At 45.8% G+C, this 19,134-nt stretch overlaps 1 protein-coding gene across 19 annotated transcripts in view; it reads left to right on the top strand.

The window, feature by feature from the left end:
* Window positions 1-19,134, top strand: part of PHACTR1 (phosphatase and actin regulator 1) — a 548,621-nt gene that overhangs the window by 310,506 nt on the left and 218,981 nt on the right. For 2 of the 19 annotated variants that reach the window (XM_069563039.1, XM_069563033.1), the window contains exon 1: window positions 607-1,415. The exons of 11 other annotated variants lie outside the window; for them this stretch is intronic. In XM_069563039.1, coding sequence (XP_069419140.1) covers window positions 1,163-1,415 — 253 coding nt within the window. In that variant the 5' untranslated portion in view covers window positions 607-1,162. Of the gene's footprint in view, window positions 1-606; window positions 1,416-11,773; window positions 12,106-19,134 lie in introns of those variants that run through there. 6 more of the 19 variants (XM_069563043.1, XM_069563040.1, XM_069563046.1 and 3 more) reach the window with 5 other exon arrangements.

The following is a 19,134-nucleotide window of genomic DNA, read 5'->3' as shown; positions in this document are numbered from 1 at the left end:
GATCACCTGGGAGCTTGTTAAAAGTTCAGATTCCTGGTCCTTTCACTGAGCTACTAAACCAGGATCTCTCCGCTGGGGGCCGAAAAGGCTCTTTTTAAAATAAACACAGAAGGTGACTGTGCTGTGAGGCTTCTCTTAGCGTTAGCTCTGTAAAAGGTGAGGTAGGATTCATGATACCTGCAGTCAGGATTATGGTATAGATATAGTGTCATTTAAAAAACAGCAACAACAAACAGGTAGATCAAAGGCTGGATAAACTTGTAGCTCTTACTATTCTTGAGCCATAGATTTGCCTTCTTGAAGATACTGTTCTTTTCTTTAGAGATCTCAAGTTGATGTCGTTTGCCTTGCTGAGCCTAACTGTGCTAACTCAGCTGGAGAATCTTCACCCAAATTAGCTAGGATCCCAAAGTTGCAAGTTGTTGTTTCTGAGGATTGATGAAAGCAACCTTTCCTGTTCCTTTTCGCTCTTGAAGTTTTAATGACTTGGGTGTAAGGCCCTCTTCAGGTCAGGGAATTTCTGTTGAATGCGAAAACATCAATTCCGTTGTAACAGGTTGTCGACTCCAGTGAAAAGTCAAGGGCTTGGGGCGGGAGGGGGGGGGAGGGGGCGGGGGATGGGGAGCGGATCCGCCCGAGAATGGTAACGTGTTCTGGCCCCAGAGAGGCGCGTGCACCTCGAGGGCTCCCAACACAGCGGCCTTCGGTGTGGCCCATCCTGCTTTCAATAGGCAGCAAGAGGCTGGAGGAAACGGGGGGCGGGGGAGGTTGGCGTTCTGCCCTGCAGTTCGAGAGAGTGAAGGTACTGCAAAACCCGGCAGGCTCCAGTGGCTGGTGCTGAGACGCGCAGAGGGGTGGGGCTGCCCGGCGAGGATGAGCGCAAGAGGCCCCGAGGGAGGCGGGGGCGCAGCATCCTAGGTGGGACCAGGGAGTGCTTTCCGGAAGCCCTCCTCCGGCCTCGGGATCCCGATTGGCTCCGGCGGGGAGGTCGGCAAGGTCAAGACCCCCTCGGCGCCTTCTTCTGATCCACCCTGCCACGGTCGAGCGGCAGTTGAGACGCGGGTTGCGGGGCGTGGCGGGGGCATGCTGGCCAGGCGGCGGGGCGCGAGGGGCAGCGCGCGGGGGCCGGAGCGGCGCCCGACCAGGGGCGCCCGGGGGCCGGATGGCGGAGCCCACGCGCGCCGCGGAGCCGGAGAGGTTTGCGCTCCGCTCGCCGCGCTGCAGGGTGGGCGCGGTGCCAGGCGCGAACGCCCAGAGACCCAAAAGGAAAGCTTTTTATTTGCTGAGGATGAAGCCCCTGAAGGAGCCCGCCCCCAACAACAACAACAACGTGTCCTTTGTGATCCATTGTCAACTGGGCAAGGAGATCAAACACATTTGCAGCAACTGCAGTCGTGGGGAGGACGCCCGGGACGGTGAGTGTCGGGGCGCGTCGGGGCGGCGACGAACGCGGGAGGAGAGGAGGCGGCCCTGCCGGTCCCAGTTTGGGGGCGCCGCGGGCGGCTTTACCCGGAGAACTGCGGGGACATCCGCCTTCTAACCGGGCGTGACGCCCGCCCAGCCGGCACTTTGCGGAGCGCTGCCCAGAGCCAAACCCGGACCGCATCCGTGCTTAGACCATTGATGGAAACGCTCCCCCCAGACGAGGGGTTTGAAACCGTTAAAGGGGAAACTCTGGGATTTGGGAAGGTGGCGCTTTAGGGGGTTCATCAGGGGCAACATTATTAGCTTTCAAGAGACGATTCCACCTGCTCTCCTAGCTTTTTGGGCTTCTTAGGTATTCTCTCACCCTTGCGATATGATAGGATGTGAGCTCTGCTGGGCAGCGTTACAGATGTGGGCGTCGGGTGGGTTGACTCTGGAGAGGTGGTTTGGCCTCGGCCACAGCGCCCTGTGCCCTGGAGACTTGTGGAGTTGTGGAATGATGTCTGTTCGGAGTGAAACATGGCCGTGGTTTTTGGAGTGCTGGTGCTGGTCCCTCCTGGAATGATGCCTAGTGGCCAAATGTGGGAGGTGGGGAAGAGACGGCAGCGGCTTCCTCCAGGTGAGCCTGTTCGAACTAAAAAGCTCCCCCCAAACCGATCCGAGCGGGGCGGTGAAAGGGTACCGGGCCTCGGCGACTCCGGGCAGAAGGAGCCAAGCAGGAGGGAGAGTCCTGCGCGGGCAGAAAGCTCTGCAGTTGTGGGCGCGCCTGTGTATCGGTCCAGCATCTCCCAGGCAGTTGGAAGCAGCTCACAAAGCTGACTCCGGAGGGCCCCTGAAGGTCTGGAAAAAGTTTCAGGCAGCGGGGTTTTGCAGGGAAAGCATTAGCTATTGGCCAGGCTGAAGCTCATCGCCTGGCTTGACGCTGCACACACCTGCTTGGGCAGGCAGATTTCTGCTACCAACCCCAGGCAGGGTTCGCTTGTTCCCTTTGTAAGAACACTTACTACTTAGGGCTTTCTCTGGTTTCTTGCTGGCCTCTGAAGTGCAGCGTAATGAAGTGACTGGCTTGGCTAATGTCGTTTCAAAATTAAGAGTCCTGCTAGCATAATTATACTTTTCTTTGATTAAACTGCAAGAGAGGCTGTGCTGGATGGCAGTAGGCATCCAGGAGGAAAACCATGCTGGAGAAAGGCAGGCACACAGCACAGGGGGCAGCACTCCTGGTAGGTCTGGGGGAGGATATCCACACACTGACATGCGTTTGGTCCTTTGGTTGCCCTATAAGCTGATGACACCTATGGGATATATAAATGGATTAGTGAGATGATCTAAAGCCAGTCTTTTACTGTCTACTATGATAGAGCGTGAGATGCACGCTAAAATATTTATTAAATGAGTCATTCTGTTGACGGAATTGCTTCCCAAATGGGCTGCTTCCACAACCTTGGGGAATTGATTTAAATTAGGATCTCTGAATGTTACTGCAGTAAGGAAAGGTCTGTACCCACACTGAAGGATATGGGTTCATGTGTGTAACTACAAACACGATGCTCTGCTTACAATACGCATCATCTCCACAACCTCAAATGCTCCAGAATGTGTTACGGAGCTGTCTTTGTGGATGTTCACACACCACCTGACGGGACTAAAGCCTTTCATTTCAAAGGATTCTTGTGTAGGGGGAACCTCATGTGGGGGTGCTTAATTTCTGCCAAGTTCTCCCCCGGCTAATCCTGCCTTCCAGTGTGTGTGGTGCACTTCTTTAGTCACTGAGAAAATGAAGTCAGGAGCTTCACCCTTCTCCTTTTACTGCCAGAACCCAAAGCAGCACTACCCGCTGTAAAGGAAAGGAAGTTCAGATACATTTCACTTTCTGCTGAGACTGACCTTGAATCATCCATCGTCCTGGGTGGAGGTTCTGTGAGTGAAGTTCTCCAGCAGCTGTTTTTCAGTTTGAGTCATCTGTTCGTGCATGCCAGGAAGAGCCAGCTATTTTAATGGAAGTGTATAGTAAAGACTGTAGTAAGGCCAACAGATTCGGTAGGACTCGACAGAGGAGGACGTTTCTTATGGTAGAGTGTGCCTGTGTTGTGTCCAGTACCCTAAATGTGTTAGGTTTCTCCTTCAGCACCACGGAGGTCATTTAGTAGCCACCAAGGAAAGTTCTGGTCCAAGTGGAAAGTCCTTACCTGAAATTTTACACGGGGAGAATTTTATAGAGATATTGCCCACTGAGGCTCAATCTTAACTTCCTCATATATAGGATATATTTAAACATTTTTATAACTCAGTCTAAAGACAATCTATAAAACTATTTGGCCGATAGAGAATAAACTTTAAAAGAAAAAAAGATCCCTGGCTCAGTGAACATATGGAAAAAATGAAATTGCATTTCAGCGCTTGCCCTTTTACTTAAGAGTTTGTCTTTTTTTTTTTTTTTTCAGTTCCTGGTCTCCACTGACTAGAACTAAAGATATTTGGCTGACTTTATTTTTAAATAGAAAATGATTTTTTAAATTGTAGAATGTAGTTCACTTTTAATGGCCCAAGGTAGTTTGTGTTTCTTTAATTTTTTGCTGTTCTGGTTCAATACTGAAGCCATTTTTTAGATGTGGAAACAAGCTACCATAGTATTTCAGTGTAAAGGCCACAAGTGGGTGAATGGTAGAAAAAATTCAAATTCTTGTCTGTCTTTGAAACTGGAGTGCTTCCCACTGTGCCTTCAAGTTGATTATTTTTTTTTTTTATGGCACCTATACTGAGTGTCGGAAATTAAGTACTCTGATGTGTATATGCCTGTGATATATACATGTACAGTCCTGATAAGCCAGGTTTATTAAGATACTGAGCTGAAAGGAATTGTACAGTTCCCTAGCATATTTAATTTTACCTGCTTTTCCTACTTAGAGAGGCTGTCATTAGTAGGAATAGAGGGGGAGAAGTTTTTAGATGAGTAGATTATAAGTTTTGTATGTTGTAAAGCTCCAAGAGACATAGCTACCTTACCACTGAACTTTTACTGGAAGTCAGTAGGAGAATTTGATTTTACAAATAGGTAAAAACTCTGGGGGGAAATCTAGGATCTATGCTGTATATAATTTCATACATGTTTTCTTTTCTTCTTTGAATTACTTTTGAGTCTGTTAGTGAGGAATTATAGAATTATGCCATTAACAATTGTGTATTAAGATATAATTTCAATAGAAATAAAATGTTTTGAAGAATTTTAAAAAATATTTTGAAACTTCTGTCTTATAGTGGCCTATTTACAAAGCAATCAAATGAAAAATAGTAGAATTGGAAGCAAGACATTGATTGTAACTGCTACTCCATGCCTTTTACATGTGATGGATCAATATTTCAAGGTTGTTTTCACTTCACTAAATATGATTTCTATTCTTCAAATATTCGTACATAAAATCACTAATCCAGTGACTTACTAGATGCATTTCCAAACTTTATTTTGGGGATTAGAATTATTTAATGTGTCTTCTAATGGCTTCCAGTGTGAAGTTTTAGAACAAAAACAATTTGTCCTAATACTTCTAAGTTACTCCGTAAGTTTCATTCCATAAGACAGCCTTTTGGAAAGCAGTGCTTTACGAGTTTCTGTGGGTCAAATCCTTCCTTTTGCAAATGAGGAAACTGAGGTGCATAAAGAAGAGGTGAACAGTCCCCCGAGATCCAACCATTTGGTGTTGGGGTTGCTAACAGTGCCTGTCCCTTGATGAAGCAAGAAATTTCTAATAGTGGTCCAGAGCTGACTCCTGGAACCTCACTGCCTGTTTTCAAATAATGGCTCCTCCCCTTGCCAGCTGGGTGACTTTAGGACACCATGATACTATCTACTGCATGGAGTTGTGAGGATTAAATGAGATAGTTGGTACGAAGCACTTCACATGGTGCCTGGCGAGAGAAGGTGCTGGAGAAATATTAGCTGTGATCACTATCATCTGTATTGTTACCACCAAGTTCAATTTTGTCTTGTATTTTTCCTCCTCCTATTGTGCGTTCCTTGGTCTCTTCTGTAATTAAACATCCCTGGATTGGGTCCAAGATGAAAGCACCAATTCTACTCTGTATTTAACAGTGAAAACATATCTTTCTAATAAAAGCAAGGAAAAGTGAGATTGGAGAAGAGCCCCCTTCAGCGTTGGTGCACTTCAAAATTATTCTGCTGTGGTGGTTTTAGAGTTTTAACAGTCATGGCCTGTTCGTTCTGTATGAAAGGGCTCGTGCATACGTCTGAATTTACAATGACTGAGCACTTTTTGGTCAGTAATCAGAAAGATAGGCAAGGTGAGATCTTGAAGAGGAAACGTAAACAGCTGGATGAAGTAGTTATTGGAGAATTCTATCGACGTGGGCCCGAAGGATGCTGAGAGGCAAAGGGAGAACTATGGAAGGCATGGCCTGAAGCAAGGGCTAGAGATGGGCATCCGCCTCCGTAAAGCTGGGAGGGCCTGGGAGGCTCTAACTTGTATAAACGCTGGAACCCTGAAAAGAAAGGCATGTGCTGAGACAGTAGTGAAGAGAAGTGAAGAAGGACTTGGTGAGGGGTTAGGAAGAGGTGTATAAAGCAGGTTTGAAATTCTAACAAAGGTGGGCTGTTCAAATTCTGTTAAAGTATCATATACAGTCATCCTTCAGTAGCTGCAGGGGATTGGTTTCAGGCACCCTCCATGGGTACCACAATCCAGGGATGCTCAAGTACCTTGTATAAAATGGCCTAGGGCAACAAATGCAATCTGCTTTCCACATATGTGGGTTTTGCATCTGTGATACAGAGGGTGGACTGAATTCCTCCAACTGAACTATTGATTGATTCTCTTAAACATTTATTATAGAATTAGCAGCGTGTGTGCTGAAAGTGATGGACCCTTTCAGATACCAATAGGTACAATAACCAGCTATTGCCTTTGGATCTTAGAGCAACAGGAAAATAAACGGCTAAGTGGGAAGAAGCCATTAACTGTGTGAGTAAGGCAGGAGGGCTTCCTGGAGGAGGTGATATTTGGACAAGAACCTAATGGAGGTGTTTTCTCAGGTAAAGAAGGAAGGCCTTGTCATGAAAACAATGTGCAAATGATTTAAACTGCAGAAGAGCACAATCCACTCCAGTATTCTTGCCTGCAGAATGCCATGGACAGAGGAGCCTGCCAGGCTAGAGTCCATAGGGTCACATCAGGTTGGACACGACTGACGTGACTTAGCACATGTGCATGCATAACTTGCTCAGAAACGGGGAGAGGTTCAGCAGGTAGAATTAGTGGAATGTGGCGGAGATGACATGAGGTAGTCCAGAAACATTTGGGGGCAATTCTTCATTTTTTTCCAGTGATATATTTGTGCAGCATTTTTATGTGCCAGGTTAAGCGTTGGGAATATAAAAATCAGTGAGACAGTATGGTCTTTGTGCTCAAAGACCTTATAATGTAGCACAGGGAGGTAGGTAGACAGATAAACGCACAGAAGTTTTAAAAAGTCTATGAGAAGGGCAGGTGTTGTTTTGGAGGCAGAAAGTAGAGAGCGTCAGGCCCGACTTGGGCAAGAGAGAAATCGGAAAATCTTGGTACAATTTACGAAGGAGTTCAGATTTCATCCAGGGAGTACTGTAAGAATATTTATTAATAAACAGAAGTCTCAATGAAATAGACTTGGGAGACCAAACTGGGGAGTTCTCAAACCCTGGGAGGATAGCGGAGCCCAGCAGGGAGAAGACAGACTCTTCTTTCCTGGCGGGGATTCAGCCAGTGAAAAGACACGGACTCTTTGTTGGCTAAGTCCTCCCAACTTCCTTTCCCCTTTTGTAAAAGTGGCCCCCTTTCTGAGACTTTCACAGGTTGTAGACTTCCAGGTACATTTCTCTGCTGATCCTGAATGAATCTGTCTTTTTGCTGGAGAAGTTAGCAGCAGTCTATTTGTTTTAGGTCAGCAACACTGAAGGTAGTACAGGGATTTTTAAGCTTCTTGCCTGGAGAATCCCAGGGATGGGGGAGCCTGGTGGGCTGCCATCTATGGGGTTGCACAGAGTTGGACACAACTGAAGTGACTTAGCAGCAGCAGCAACATGATGGAGTTACCTTGTTAGAAACTATTATGAAAAATTGCACACACGCAAATGTGGACAGAAGAGTTTCCTCACATATTTCCCCAGTCCTGTATTATATTGAAGCAAATTTGTATATGTTTTATGATGGTGTTGCTGACAGAGCTTAAGCAGGGACAGGGCGAGAAGGGATCTGGGTCTGACACTCATAACCAAGAATGGCCATTTCAGGACCTTGAGCAGCAAGTGTCAAAAGACCAAGACTCTGCTGTTCTGGTACATGCATACAAAGGCCCAGTAACAGTTTCAAGCACCAGCAATTCAGTTTGCCTTATTTTCAGCATGACTTTGAACTTGTAAGTAGTCTTGCTAATTTCTCCTTCTGCTCTAATATCTTTCTGACTCACTGACATCTATAAATATTCACTCAGTTTAGGAGAAGATATTTTAAAAATAGTTGTAAAAATCTATAGCTTAAAATATACCCATATGTCTAAAGAAGATTAAAAAAAAGATCAATAGGTAAAATATATACATATAACTTTATTGAGAGGGCAAGGATCAGAACCTATTTGCTAGTCCCCCAACATTCATTCCTGTAGTTGATACGAATGGTAAGAATATTTTGGACATGAATAGGTGTTTAGAGTTTTAAGACATGGCAGAGAGGGGGCAAGATGGTTTCATTTTTGTGTAGGTCATAAAACAGGGATTCAGTTTCATTCTTTTGCATGTAGCTGTTCAGTTTTCCGCTTATTGAAGAGACTGCCCTTCCCTGCTTGTATACTCTTGGCTCCTTTGTCTTGAAGTAACTGACGAAATATGCATGGATTTATTGCTTGGCTGTCTCTTCTGTTCCACTGATCTATGCGTCTGTTTCTATGACAGTACCGTACTGTTCTGATTACTGTAGCTTTGTAATACAATTTAAATCAGGAAGTGTCCCTTCAATTTTGCTCCTCCTTCTCAAGATTGCTTTGGCTACTTAGGGTCTTTTGTGGTCCCATACATGTTTCAGGGTGGTGGTTTTTTTTTTTTTTTTTCATTTCTGTGAAAAATGTCATTGGAGTATTAGCTGCTTTATTGAGATATAATTCACACACCATAAAGTTCACCCATTTAAAGTGTACAGTCTGATGGCTTTTAGTATATTCACAAGGTGGTAATCCATCACCACAGTCAGTGTTAAGCCATCTTCATTACCGCCGAGAGAAAGCCTACTCCCCTTAGTGAATCTCTCCAATCATTTTGTCTCCCCTAACCTTAGGCAACTACTAATCTATCTTTGTTTCTATGGCCTTCCCTATTCTGGACATTTCATATGAATGGAATCAGGCAATATGTAGTTCTTCGACTTCTTTCACTTAGCATAACATTTCCATGTTCATCCATGCTGGAACATGCCTAAGCACGTCATTTCTTTTTATCACTGAATCATTGTATGGATAAGACACGTTTTGCTTATTCACCAGTCAGTAGATGGTGATTTGTGGTCTCTCCGTTTTTTTGGCTGTGATGAATACTTCTGCTCTGAACATTTACATACAAGTTTTGATGTAGACACCTGTTTTTGTCTCTTCTGAGTATATACCTGAGAGTAGAATTGCTGGATCATACGTTAACACCTTATTTAGCCATTTGAGGAACTGCCCGTTTCTTTTTCAAAGTGACTGCACCCTTGTACATTCCCAACAGCAGCGAAGATAAAGTCCTATTCCACTACATCTTTCCAATGGTTGTTGTTATCTGTGTTTAGGATTGTAGTCACTCTGGAGGATTATTAAGAGAGGAAGTGAGATTCGGTGGTCAGGAAGAGTGTTGATTCAGTCAGCTTAAAGCCAGTAAGTTGAGAAAACCTAGACACTTACATACATTATGTTAGACTTTAAAGTTTGCGTGTGTTATTTCCTTGCAATCATGAGAACATTTTAGGGCTGGAAATCCTGTTGTGCCCATTTTAGGGAAGAGGAAACAGCAGCAGTGGTCGTGTCTTCCTCCACATCACCCGCTGATGCTGCTGCACTTGGGCTAGCCCTCTGCAGCCTTGGTTGGCTCCTTCTGAGATGTGAACTTCTAAGAGGAGACTGGACTTCCCTGGTGGCTCAGTGGTAAAGAACCCACCTGCCGATGCAGGAGACGCGGGTTCACTCCCTGGGTCGGGAAGGTCCCCTGCAGACGCGAATAGCAACCCACTCCAGTATTCTTGCCTGGGAAATCCCAAGGACAGGAGAGCCTGGTGGGCCACAGTCCATGGGGTCGAAGAGTCAGGCATAATTGAGTGACTAACAGACACACACACACACGAGGCTACTTGTTCTAGCCAGTGAAGTTTCATTTCTTAAAGTGATTTATGAAATGTGAAAGTGATTGCTTCTGGAAAATTCAGGAAGAAAAGAACATGGAAAACAAACTGAATTCATTGAAAAGCAAAAGAGGAAGTTACGTGTGTTTTGGATGATAATCACCTTGGAGGATTATTAAGAGAGATAATGATATCTATCCTCTACCTGCTCTTGAGTCACCTCTGTCCTGGGTTTCTTCCACCTGTGAGATCATTATTTCTCCTCCCTGAAGATGCTGAGTTGTCTGAAACCCAACTACATCAGGGATTGGTAAACTGTGGCCTGTGAGCCCTCTGTTTTCATAGCAGAGAAGGGTTTTTTGTTTCTTTCTTTTTTTTCTTTACAATAACAACAACTGACAGAAATCAGAAGAAAAAGACTATTCCACAATGTAAGACATTTATAGTAAACTCAGATGTCGGTGTCCGTAAATAAAATTTTGCTGGAGCTCATCCATGCGTGATTGTGCATGTACTGTCCACAGTAGCTTTTGTTGCACAGTTACTGGGTTGAGGAGCTGCAGCAGAGATCTGCAGACCCTGAAATATTTACTCTGGCCTTTATCAGAAGAATGTTGCTGACGCCTGATACATCACGGTTCCTGTAATTAGGAAATACTGCTGTTGACCATCTTAACAACACATCTAATCTTAGGATTGAAAGGGACTTAATCATTTGTCTATATCGTTCACCAGAACCGCAGTTTTACTCTTTTTCGAAGGCTGTGTGGTGTCCTGGTGTCGGCAGAGGGACAGGTTTAAAGTGAAAATCAACCTAAAAAGAAACAACTCATCCGAATTGGGTTTGTGGAGTATCTTTGCACTCCCCACCCCCACCGTGACCTTTATGTGGGCTTCAGGCAAGCACATGTGACAAAGGGGATGTATTTCTAATCCCCACCTAAGAGCATGCTGTCTTGACGCTGTTATTGTTTCGGTGTGAACTTCAGAACAATCGCCTCTGCTGTTTTGGCACATGGAGACTTGCCTCCACGGTAATTATTTTGCAACCCACAAAAGTAATTATAAAATCAAATAATTAGCTTCTAAACAAGCTGTAACCCCAGCGATGACTCTTGGGAGGGGAATGAAGCTCCGTTCTTTAGTTTTCATTTTTAGGACTGTCACCGTCTGCCTCTCTTGCCTCTTTCCCTCCGTTTTTGTGTTAACGTCAAGTTCAGTAGCAGTCTTCAGTGACACACCAGCTACTCTTGAGGCGGTTTTCTTAAACAGTAGTATCGCTCCAAGGTTATGAGCAGAAAGAGGAGTGAGCAAGAAGAGGGAAAAGTGAAGCCTGGATTAATTCTTCCAATGATAAGAAATCTACTTTTAAAAGGGTGTCACAGCCTACCACACTCCATACCTGGTTTGGGCTGGAATTTTGGGGAGCTGCTCTGTAGTGAGACCTCCAGATTCTGAAAGTGTTCTCAGTGAGAGTTGGCACCAGGATTCCCTGGCACAGTGAGAGGAATGCAATCTGCCACATGGTTAATGACCGTCCATCACTGACAGGCTGGCCACAGAGCAGAATTGGGGGTTATTTCTTTTATGGGCAAGTGTTTGTCTGCCATATGCAGCAGATACTGTGGTTAATGTTTATATGTTTGGAAACTTACTCCTCCGATGCACTCGGCTACTCCCCCACGATGAAAGGCTGTTTCCAGCAGCTGATCTTGGCTATGGGTGCTATGATGGATTTGCTGCATATCTCCAAATCTCAGTGACTCACTGATCCATGAGTCCCTTCCCGAGCTCACTAAGGAAGCCAAACAGTCCCCAGACAGAAGCTTATCATCCCCGAGATGAACACACAGTGAACCTTTCTCCTGGCCCAGAGCCCTGTTATTTGTGTATCCACATTGAAGAGTACGCTACAATTTCCAGTTAGCCATGGTATGAATTATTCATGCCCTAGAAGCAGCCTGTGGTCAGAACGCCACCGCCTGAAGTAAAACGGAAGACAAAGGAACAGGTTTTCATATTTGCAGCTGACAGCGCCCTTTGCAGGGGGAGCAGAAGTAATGAGCTGCGGGACCCCTCTCATCCTTCTTCCCAGTCTTTGAGGCGGAATCGTGAACGTGAATGCCAGTGTCTTGTGGTCAGACGATAGATGTAACTTGGATTACTGGCGAGTGTTGTAGTCACTGGGCTGTGTGCCTAGGTCAGTTTTTCAACGTTTTCCAAGAATACAGAAGAGGGAATACATAGGAAAAGGAGCATCTGTGTTCAAGAGCTAAAAGTAAAGACCAGAGATAGAAGGACGAGAGTTACCCTTTGGAAGAAGAAACTTGTGAGTATCTTAGAAGACCTTCGTGTATAAACCAGATAAGAGGGGGGATGGCTCTGCTTTGGGCGGGGCTACCCTCAGAGTGCCCTAGAGTCCTAAAGCTTTCCAGTTGACTTCTTTTGTTTTTTAAGATTTTTTTGGTATCGACCATTTTTAAAGTCTTTATTGAATTTGTGACAGTATTGCTTCTGTTTTAATGTTTTGGTTTTTTTGACCCCGAGGCATGTGGATCTTAGGTTCCCAACCAGGGGTGGAACTTACACCCCCTGCCCTGAAAGGCAAAGTCTCAGCCACTGGACCACCAGGGAATCTTGAAGCTTTCCCATTTAAAACTTGTTCTTTGCTCTGCTCCATTTACATGAGATACAGTGTAGAGTGGCTATTGCATTTTTAGAATATAAACATCAACTCATAACTGGGGACATTATATAGCCCTAGTTTTTATCTTATAAAGATGATGAAGCATCTATTAGAGCAGCTTCTGACATATATAAGGGATAACCAAATAGGTATCGGTTTCTTTTGTGTGTGTTTATGTATGGTCCCTCCTAAGGTAGAGTTAATTTGGGGGAAAATGTATATACTGGGTGAAGATTTGCATGGCATTATGTATAAATGGGTTTTAATAGAAAAATCTTTAGCTTCAGATTATTTCAAGAAGAATGTTTAATCTCATGTCGACATTAGCAGTCAGCTATGTAAAAAAGACAACTGCTCAAAATGAAATTGGACCAGGTGTACAGTCCTCTTTGCTTCCTCTCCAACAGGCAGCTCCAATCCTTTGGCCACCTGATATGAAGAACTGACTCATTTGAAAAGACTGCTGATGCTGGGAAAGATTGAAGGCGGGAGGAGAAGGGGAGGACAGAGGATGAGATGGTTGGATGGCGTCACCAACTCAATGGACATGAGTTTGAGTGAACTCCAGGAGTTGGTGATGGACAGGGAGGCCTGGTGTGCTGCAGACCATGGGGTTGCAAAGAGTCGGACACGACTGAGCAACTGAACTGAACTAACAGGTGGCTCAGTTGTAAAGAATCTTCCTGCCAATGCAGGAGGCTCAGGAGACATGGGTTTGATTCCTGGGTTGGGAAGATCCTCTGGAGGAGGAAATGGCATCTCATTCTAGTATTCTTGCCTGAAAAATCCTATAGACAGAGGAGCCTGGCAGGCTACAGTCCACGGAGTCACAAAGAGTCAGACACGACTGAGCACATATCTGTCTCTAACATTGTTGATGGAAACTTGTTGAAATTCACCATTAGATTTATCAGCAAACGTTGAGGACCAAATAGGAATGACACTTAGCATTTAAACCATAAGTAGATGGGTCACTGTGTATGACTCGCTCAAAGTACATAATTCACCATGAATGAAATGACACCAAGTTACTTTGAAAATATCATAGCCATAAATTATTGTGAGATTTAACTGGGAGTGTTTCCACTATGCTTTTAGAAAGCAAACACGGCTTATTTTTATTGCAGAATCTAAGAGTGTAATTCCTGGCAGTGTTTACCAGACAGCAGGAATTAGCAGCCTCCAGGGGAGGGTTAGGAAAACAAAGCACCCTCTGGGAACCCAGCTCCCAAGTCCTGGTGCCAGTAGCCTCGATACAAACTGGCCTCAAACAAATTCAGTCTTGGCCTCGATTTCCCTCCTTGCTAAAGTGAGGAAAGGAGAGGCGGATCATGCTTGTTTTTCCAGAGGGTCTCGAGAATCTTCAGAAGGCTTTTGGAAAATTTTCAAGAATAGAAAACACGGCGGGGGGGCCGGGGGGGTGGTGTTGTGATTTTCAGTCCGTGGTGCCAGCTCCCACATTCAAAAGGGATGAAGGGCCTGCGTCTGTCTTTTCTCCTCGTATTCTCCTCTCCGAGGTCCGTGGTGATGGTTGGTGGAAGGATGTAAGCCAGGCAGGCTGAGGAGCTTGCGGGGCTGGGAGAACCGTTGTCACATTCTCTCAAGGTGAAAGAGCGGAGGGCTTCCCTGAGCTCCGTGAACAGATGACTCTGCCATCTGCTTCCGGCTGTGTGTGGCCTCCCGCACACCCAGCCGAGCCCTCTGCAGACTTGCAGGTCACAGAGCAGTGTGCTTTCAGAAGAGCAGGCTCCTGAAGGCTAGGCCAGAGACCCCAGCGCCTTGCCCACGGCTGGTCCCCTCAAAAGACCAAGACTCTCCCGTCAGGCCAGAGGGGTGGGCCAAGGCCCCAAGGAGGAGGAGCCTCTTCAGAAGGCAGTCCTCTGCTGTCCCGCTGAATCCGTAGGTATCCCAGACTTTTAAGTGCACAAATATACCTGTGACTTGGGGATAAAAGCGGTCAGAGCGGAGATTATGGACTAGTCAGGTAGTAGATAGTACTTCCCTGGTAGCTCAGAGGTTAAAGTGTCTGCCTGAAATGTGGGAGACCTGGGTTTGATCCCTGGGTCAGGAAGATCCCCTGGAGAAGGAAACGGCACCCCACTCCAGTATTCTTGCCTGGAGAATCCCATGGACGGAGGAGCCTGGTGGGCTAAGTCCATGGTGTTGCAAAGAGTCGGACACGACTGAGCGACTTCACTTTCACTTTCAGCTAGTAGATGGGTTAATCGGGGTGCTCGGTACCTCCGCCTTGGCTCTTAATTTACTCCCTTTCCTTCCTTACGGACATGCAGGGTCCATTTTATTCACTTCTTCCTGACACACAAAGTTTAAATTAGCTGTATCGCTTGTGGGAAAATAACACATTTTCTGCCTGGAGCACACACATACTGAGCTCTGTCCTTTTTAGATGGTAATAAGGCAGAAAAGACAAGGTCTCCCTTGCCATTTGGAAATTACAGTCCATCCAGATTCCAGGGTCTGTGCCCTTCCAGCAGAGACCCACAGAACCACTGAACTTCCTGCCAAAGACCTCCACCCATAAAGGAGGCTGCCTCACGCACCTCTGCTATTGAACTTCTCAAAGCAGCTCTGATTACAGCGTAAGAAACTTTAGCACTCAAGTCTTGACCTTCAGTGTTAGGAATTGTTGTCAGTTTTAATGAGATGTTTTCCAGAATGTGTCCCACAGAACACATGCTCCATGGGATGGTAATAGATGGTATGTAAAAAATTTCAAGACCAAGCTAATTTGGAAAAAACTGAGCTGAACAAAGTTAAGTAGATTGGTTTAATCTCTGAGCCTTGGTGTGCCCACGTGCTTAGAGGAACTTCAAGAACAGAGTGTTTATACTTATTTACCCAGATTGATTTCATCATACACAGTGTTGTTGGTTTTCTTTTTTTTTTTCCTTGGTGGGTGGGGAGCATCACAGGTAAGGAATGTCCTAGGGAAGAATTCATGTGTGGCTTCAGAATTTTCCCATAGAAATGCTGCATTGATGAATTGCTTCCCTCTTGTGAAAGATACAGAATCCTACAAAACAATGAGTTTCGGTCATGAATTTTCCTTTCTGACCAGAAGCTACTGGTGTTAAGCTTCATGGTAACTGCAAAGAAATACTTTCACTTTTGCTGAACGCGTATTATTCAGTGATTTTTGACTAAAAGAGCTATGAATGCAAGTTACTATACCTTCGTTTCAGTCAGTCCAGCAATTAGGTACTTTTTCAGTTTCCCGAGTTAGGCTATAAGGTTGAACCGTACGGCAGGGCTAGAGCTTCTAGAGATCTGGGTCTCCATATGTGGAACATTTCAGGCCCATGTTCCTTGCCTCATGATTATTGACATTTTGGACTGGATATGCCTTTGTTGGTGGGGGCGGGGGGGAGTGGTATTCTGTACACTGTAGAATATTAGCAGCTTTCCTGACCTCTGTTCTGGCTTCCCAAGTGGCCCAGTGGTAAAAAAAAAAAATCCGCCTGCCAAGCAGGAGGCGTGGGTTTAATCCTTGGGTTGGGAAGTTCCCCTGGAGAAGGAAATGGCAACCCACTCCAGTATTCTTGCCTGGAGAATTCCATGGTCAGAGGAGCCCGGCTGGCTACAGTCCACGGGATTGCAGAGTTGGACACGACTGAGTGCAGACACGCTGGCCTCTGTCCACTACGTACCAGTAGCATCCAGTACTAACATCTTCAGATGCACCTGGGACTTTTAATTTGGTAGGAGGACAAAGAAGGTAACTGCCTTTGAGAGAACAGAGTATTAGCGTTCCTGAGAGCAAGCAGCATGCCACGTGCTATGCTGGGTGTCCCCAGGGATGCACAGGGAGGGTCAGGAGGCAGGACCCAGAGACGCTATAGCCCAGAGTCTTGATTGTGCTTTTTGCTGGAAAAGAACAGGCGAATCAAGATAGGTAACTTTGAGCGAGTTTGGGATTGGTTCGTTTGAACGATTTTGACTGGCTCATGGTTATAAAGGTGGTCTCTAGTTGTTCAGTTCCTGGCCCTGGGGTGATTGAGGGCAGAGGAAATATTCACTTGGTGTGTGAGAGAGTTAGATCCAGGAGAGGGTTGGGGGATAAGCTTTTGATTACTGGGTTTGCCTTGGAAAGGTGCTCTGGCAGGCAAGTTGCTTACTATCTCTAGGAATTAGCTAGTTCTGGGAGGGGTAGTCTCTCCAGGCTCCAGGATGTCAGAGCATCATCAAATACAGAAAATATTTAAACACAGCCTTCATACACCCACTTCCCACTTGTGGCAACCAAAAATGTTTCCAGATAGTGCCAAATGTCTGCCCTCTCTCCCAAGGGAAAGGGGGCAGAGTTGCTCCTGGGTTTAGGGGGAGCTGATTAAGGGGACTTCTCTGGCAGTCTAGTGGTTTAGCCGTGGCCTTCCAGTAATTCAGGGGGATCGGGTTTGATCTCTGTTCAGGGACCTAGGACCCTTACATGCCTAAGAGGAAAGAGAAAAAAAGAAGCAATATTGTAATAAATTCAGTAGAGACTTAAAAAATGGTCCACAGGTAAAAAATCTTAATAAAAAGGAATCATGGATGAAGGGCCAAGGTGAGAGGTGCCAACCCTGAGTGGGGTCACCAAAGCTTCAGATCAGTGTGGACTAAAGCCCAGGAGGGGCATCTGTGTGAAGGGGGCTGCAGTGGATTGGCAGAAGTCAGGAAGGCAGAAATCCTAAGTGGGAGGATTCAGAGAGCAGGAACAAGGAGGGGAAGGAAGTGTGAGTATATACGTTGCTAGATAATAACAACAAGGACATCTCAGTCACTTGCTGTATGCCAAGCCCAGTGCCAGTGACGGGCTATGTGGGTTTAATCTTCTAAAGAGCCCCATGAGTTAAATACTGTTTATCTCAGCTTGGCAGAAAAGAAAATAGCCTCCAAGGGATTAAGCAACAGGTTGGCCTCACCAGTAGTGAGTGGTGGGGTTAGGATTTGAAATCAGGTCTCTTTTTTATTACAAGATAGTTAAGATATATTTAATAAATGACAGGCAGAAGTGTCTGGACTTACACAGATGCGCTGCACGGAATGATGGTAGATTCTTCAGCAGAGGGGTGATCATGTGGAAAGGGTATTTTGGTTTGTCTCCTGGTATCAGCTCTGCAGCAGGCATGAGCAAGTGGGTTGCAGGTGGGGTGGGGTGGTGCTGAACAGGATCAAACAATACAGTGGTGATGATCTGTACTTGGCCAAAGGTAGTCGCAATAGGCAACGGCACCCCACTCCAGTACTCTGGCTTGGAAAATCCCATGGACAGAGGAGTCTGGAAGGCTGCAGTCCGTGGGGTCGCTGAGGGTTGGACATGACTTAGCGACTTCACTTTCACTTTCCTACATTGGAGAAGGAAATGGCAGTCCACTCCAGTGTTCTTGCCTGGAGAATCCCAGGGACGGCGGAGCCTGGTGGGCTGCCGTCTATGGGGTCGCACAGAGTCGGACACGACTGAAGCGACTTAGCAGCAGCAGCAGTCTCAATAGGACTGGAGCAGAAAGGGGTGTCAGAGATGTTTCTTGACAGTAGCAAGGAAAGGCTGAAGGGATAAAGAAGAGAAAGTGACTCCATAGTGTCTAACACAAAAGCCTAGAAAACCGATGCTCCCTTCCCATTGCCTTCTCTGCAACGGGAAGGGCATTGGGTGTCATAGAAAGTCAGGCTGGGATCTTAGGAACAGGGTAGAATATGGGCCCACTTAAAGATTTTGGTTCATTTCATTCATTTCCATGGTTTCCTTGGTGGCTCAGATGGTAAAGAATATGCCAGCAATGCAGGAGACCTGGGTTTGATCCCTGGGTCAGGAAGATCCCCTGGAGGAGGAAATGGCAACCCACTCCAGTATTCTTGCCTGGAGAATTGCATGAACAGAGGAGCCTGGCAGGCTGCCGTCCACGGGGTCACAAAGAGTTGGGCACGACTGAGCGACGGACACTTTCACTTCTCCGTGCCTCATTTTTAGTTTTCATAGTAGTGCATACTTCTGTTACACTCACTACGATCTAGGCTCTCCTCTCTGCACTTTCCGTACATCAGTTCATTCCCCATGGTGACCTCTGAATGCAGCCCCCATTTTCCAGATGAGGAAACTGAGGCTTAGAAAGATTCGATATCTTGCCACAAATATGGCACATATGTGCCAGAGTCACCAAGCACTCAGCTTTGCAGCTTCTGGAGCACATTATTAACACTCAGCTGCTAGGCCTTTTAGCATCATTATCTCCTCTCATCACTGGGTACACTTACGTACTTCTTGGTTTTCTCACCTGTGACCTGCAGAAGCTAAGCTTATACATCCTGTTTATCTCTTTCACACTGTGTCTGAATGATAGTTCTACTTATTAGGCAAATCAGACCTAATTCTGTTATTCATTATAACAGAGACCTTTTTCTTCAAAAGAAATGGGTTTTCAAATGTCTTCCTTTTGAGACCTTGGTTGGCCCAGGAAGAGAGACCCTCTCCTTTGAAGTCCCAGGGCCCAGAGCCTTGTCCACAGGAAGCCACTCTGCTGTCCGTGAACCTATTTCCCCTCATCTGTGAGCTCCTTGAGGGCAAGATGCTGTTTTATATGTTTTTGTATTCCTGGCACATAATGTGTTCCCAGTAAAAGATCAATAATTTTGTTTTGTTTTTGCTTTTTAATGACTTCAGGCCAAGGAAATTAG

This window comes from Ovis canadensis, chromosome 20 (assembly GCF_042477335.2).
Source record: "Ovis canadensis isolate MfBH-ARS-UI-01 breed Bighorn chromosome 20, ARS-UI_OviCan_v2, whole genome shotgun sequence".
NCBI lineage: Eukaryota > Metazoa > Chordata > Mammalia > Artiodactyla > Bovidae > Ovis > Ovis canadensis.
This window is presented reverse-complemented; position numbering and strand designations above follow the sequence as displayed.